Below are 5,000 nucleotides of genomic sequence, written 5' to 3'. Positions count from 1 at the left end.
AGCTCATATCGCGCCACCGAGTGGCGCGATACGAGCTTGTAGGTCTGCTATTTTTTGAAAAATCGAAGAACGACTGACATTTTTTAGAATCTGATCTCAGGTCAGAATGGGTTAATCAGACCAGTGTGTGTGTCCGGCGGAAACCTCGTATGAATCTGATCTCAGGTCAGAATGGGTTGATGTATATTTCATATTTAGCGGAATTCTGACGTCATTTCTCCGTTCATTGTCATTGGCAAATATTGAGACGTGTTCATGGAGACAGAAGCCGTTTATAGAAGGGACGACGCCCTGAGAGCCAGAAACACACATCCATCTGGGTGACGGGGACGGAAAACCGCTGGCGCTTTGGAGCAACATGAATTCTGTACCAAGGTTATAATAGTTAACTAAAACTAACTAAAAAACGAAAACTAGAATTAAAAAAACATTTCAGTTAACTGAAACTAATAAAAACTAAAAATAAATTAAAAAACGATAACTAAACTGAAACTGTATTGTGTGTCCTCAAAACTAACTGAAATTATAGACAAAATACGCTTAGTTTTAGTTTTTATCAATATGTATATGCCTTTCGGATATTTATATTATAATCCTTTTAAATTCATTAGATTAATTTCCTCATTTCTCCAACAAGTTTTACGACAGTTTTCAGCACCGTACGGCAGCATGTAGCCACGCTAACTCTAAACCAAAGTACGAAAAAAACTAAAACTAAACTAAAACTAAACTAAAACTAAGCATTTTCACCAAAATAAAAACTAAATAAAAACTAGCAAACCCGCTCTAAAAACTAACTAAAACTAACTGAATTAGAAAAAAAGATGTCAAAACTAACTAAAACTAAACTATAATGAAAAAAACAAAACTATTATAACCTTGTTCTGTACTGGCCATATATAGAGCGTGTCTTGGGTTTGAAGAGGTCAGATCAACATATGGAATGTCAGAATAGGTCAGCTCCATATATGGAGATCTGAGGGTGGCAGTGGGGGGGGGCAGTGTCTTGAGTGTACAGGGTTTGATGAGGGCCCAGGTATAGGGCCTGTTGAGGACTCTGCATAATAACTTTGGGGCAGGCCCCCCTAGTTTAACCCATTCTGACCTGAGATCAGATTCATACGAGGTTTCCGCCGGACACACACTGGGTCTGATGAACCCATTCTGACCTGAGATCAGATTCTAAAAATGTCAGTCGTTCTTCGACTTTTCAAAAAATAGCAGACCTACAAGCTCATATCGCGCCACTCGGTGGCGCGATATGAGCTTGTAGGTCTGCTATTTTTAAATAGCTAAAGCATAACATGATGCTGACACCAAAATGGGTGCCTGGTCAGAATGGGTTAAATGGACAGGTATCAGTCAAAAGGGAGACATCGAAGAGGAAGGACGGGGGGGGGGGGTCAACATATGGAATGTCAGAGCAGGTCATGACTGACGGATGAGAGAGAGCGAGGGAGGGAGAGAGAGAGAGAGAGAGAGAGAGAAAGGAGGGGAGGGGTTAATCTGGGATTATCAGTGACATCACAATGACATCACACTGCTTTAAACCCACGTGTGTGTGTGTGTGTGTGTGTGTGTGTGTGTGTGTGTGTGTGTGTGTGTGTGTGTGTGTGTGTGTGTGTGTGTGTGTGTGTGTGTGTGTGTGTGTGTGTGTGTGTGTGTGTGTGTGTGTGTGTGTGCGCGCGCGTGCGTGCGTGCGTGTGTGTGTGTGTGTGTGTGTGTGTGTGTGTGTGTGTGTGTGTGTGTGTGTGTGTGTGTGTGTAACAGACATCCAGGAGTTCTATGAGCTGACATGTGAAATCCAAACAGGACAGAGGACAGAAAACACACATGATCTGGTAGGTACGAATGCACGCACGCACGCACGCACGCACGCACGCACGCACGCACGCACGCACGCACGCACGCACGCACGCACGCACGCACGCACGCACGCAACACCTGATGATACAACACACATGTTACTCAATTACAATTTAGTTTAGGTACTCCCTCCTCTAGTGGAGGTCGTCCTCAGAGGAGCCTCCATCGTTGCTTCCAGTCCTCCTGGTATACTCCGTACTCTGGCCATGCAGCTCATTGGTGCTTTGCGCTCCTGCGTCATTCTTGAATACATCCGCGTGTGTTATTACTGTCTGACGTCCTCGTGGCCGGTGCCCGTGTGTTATTACTGTCTGACGTCCTCGTGGCCGGTGCCCGTGTGTTATTACTGTCTGACGTCCTCGTGGCCGGTGCCCGTGTGTTATTAGTTATTACTGTCTGACGTCCTCGTGGCCGGTGCCCGTGTGTTATTACTGTCTGACGTCCTCGTGGCCGGTGCCCGTGTGTTATTACTGTCTGACGTCCTCGTGACCGGTGCCCGTGTGTTATTAGTTATTACTGTCTGATGTCCTCGTGACCGGTGCCCGTGTGTTATTAGTTATTACTGTCTGATGTCCTCGTGGCCGGTGCCCGTGTGTTATTACTGTCTGATGTCCTCGTGGCCGGTGCCCGTGTGTTATTACTGTCTGATGTCCTCGTGGCCGCTGCCCGTGTGTTATTACTGTCTGATGTCCTCGTGACCGGTGCCCGTGTGTTATTACTTATTACTGTCTGACGTCCTCGTGGCCGGTGCCCGTGTGTTATTACTGTCTGACGTCCTCGTGGCCGGTGCCCGTGTGTTATTACTGTCTGACGTCCTCGTGACCGGTGCCCGTGTGTTATTAGTTATTACTGTCTGATGTCCTCGTGACCGGTGCCCGTGTGTTATTAGTTATTACTGTCTGATGTCCTCGTGACCGGTGCCCGTGTGTTATTAGTTATTACTGTCTGATGTCCTCGTGGCCGGTGCCCGTGTGTTATTACTGTCTGATGTCCTCGTGGCCGGTGCCCGTGTGTTATTACTGTCTGATGTCCTCGTGGCCGCTGCCCGTGTGTTATTACTGTCTGATGTCCTCGTGACCGGTGCCCGTGTGTTATTACTTATTACTGTCTGACGTCCTCGTGACCGGTGCCCGTGTGTTATTACTGTCTGATGTCCTCGTGGCCGCTGCCCGTGTGTTATTACTGTCTGACGTCCTCGTGGCCGGTGCCCGTGTGTTATTAGTTATTACTGTCTGACGTCCTCGTGGCCGGTGCCCGTATGTTATTAGTTATTACGGTCTGATGTCCTCGTGACCGGTGCCCGTGTGTTATTACTGTCTGATGTCCTCGTGACCGCTGCCCGTGTGTTATTAGTTATTACTGTCGGACGTCCTCGTGACCGGTGTCCGTGTGTTGCTTCCCACAGCACTATAGTTTGCTGCAGGCTGCCTCCTCTTGGTGTCTTTGGCAGTGTCACAATTTACAAGTTAGCAGACACTCTTAATCCAGAGCGGTTTAACCCTAACCCAGTAAGCAAGAACAACACATGGTGGCAATACCATATTATATACCACTATAGGATATGTACAATGAAACTGTGAGTATACACTATAGAATGTCTATATATATATATAATATATGTCTACATGATATTCTATCTAAATCACATAAGCTGAGCCTTTGCATACTCCTATAAGGTCGTCGAGGCTATGGTAAGTGCTACGGCAAGATGGAGTCTGAAGAGGTGGGTTTTTAGAGTACGGCGGAAGATTGGGAGTGAGTCTGCATACAGTTCTGATTGCAATGGGAAGTTCATTCCTTAGTTTTGGAGCCAGACGGGAGAAGAGTCTGGGTCGTGTGGAGCGTTGTCCCAGCTCCTTTTTGTCCTGCTATAGTCTCATTCTCCTGGCTGCTATTTTCTGGCTCACCCTTGGCATTCCATCATACAGATTCTTGTTGCTATAACATGACTTCTGCAGGGTTGGCTTCAGGGTCCAGCATCCACTGCCTATAGGAGAACAGACTCCACCATCGCATAGAAGAAGCTGAGTTTGGTTTTACGGGGGAGGTTTGAGTTCCATACACTGGCCAAGCCGTTCAGGGGCCCTCTGTGCAAGTGCCTTCCTCACTTTAACCCATTCTGACCTGAGATCAGATTCATACGAGGTTTCCACTGGACACACACTGGTCTGATGAACCCATTCTGACCTGAGATCAGATTCTAGAAATGTCAGTCGCTCTTCGATTTTTCAAAAATAGCAGACCTACAAGCTCGTATCGCGCCACTCGGTGGCGCGATATGAGCTTGTAGATCTGCTATTTTTCAATAGCTAAAGCATAACATGATGCTGACACCAAAATGGGTGCCCGTTCAGAATGGGATAAGATCTTGTTCCGTTGAGTACTTGAAGTCCTTGACTCCCTTCAGAGCAGTGCCTCCTGTTGTTGTCAGAGGTGGATGTTCCAAAGGGATGTTACATTCAGGCATTCCAAGTGGTCGGAGAGCAGGCTGGTGATGTCGTCCACGTAGTCCAGGTTTGTCAGGACTACTGTGGGGTGTCGTCTCGACCTCCTTGGTGTTATGGTGAGCCCCAGATTGTGCTCTCGTCCATTGATGGCCTTCCTTAACGCGTAGTCCAGGACAATGACGAAGAGGAAGGTGGCTATAGGGTGTTCCCTTCATGCAGTATAAACGCTGCAGCCATGATGTCAAACTCCTCACTGTTGCCATCTGGGGTATCCACCTCGGTCCTTGTTCCTTAATACATGGTCTCTATTGCCCGTTGGGAGGGACACCGTAGGGCGTAGGCCTTATGGATCTAGGGGCGTAGGCCTTATGGATCTAGGGGCGTAGGCCTTATGGATCTAGGGGCGTAGGGCGTAGGGCGTAGGCCTTATGGATCTAGGGGCGTAGGGCGTAGGGCGTAGGCCTTATGGATCTAGGGGCGTAGGGCGTAGGGCGTAGGCCTTATGGATCTAGGGGCGTAGGCCTTATGGATCTAGGGGCGTAGGGCGTAGGCCTTATGGATCTAGGGGCGTAGGGCATAGGCCTTATGGATCTAGGGGCGTAGGGCGTAGGCCTTATGGATCTAGGGGCGTAGGGCGTAGGCCTTATGGATCTAGGGGCGTAGGGCGTAGGCCTTATGGATCTAGGG

General features: G+C 48.2%; 1 protein-coding gene across 1 annotated transcript in view; it reads left to right on the top strand.

Moving 5' to 3' along the window:
• Positions 1–5,000, top strand: part of dlg4b (discs, large homolog 4b) — a gene marked incomplete at both ends in the record, with an annotated part of 47,566 nt that overhangs the window by 2,545 nt on the left and 40,021 nt on the right. The window contains one exon of the mRNA XM_083789597.1: positions 1,771–1,841. Coding sequence (XP_083645723.1) covers positions 1,771–1,841 — 71 coding nt within the window. The remainder of the gene's footprint in view (positions 1–1,770; positions 1,842–5,000) is intronic.

Source organism: Protomyctophum parallelum (assembly GCF_964188405.1).
Source record: "Protomyctophum parallelum genome assembly, chromosome: 18".
Classification (NCBI taxonomy): Eukaryota; Metazoa; Chordata; class Actinopteri; order Myctophiformes; family Myctophidae; genus Protomyctophum; species Protomyctophum parallelum.
This window is presented reverse-complemented; position numbering and strand designations above follow the sequence as displayed.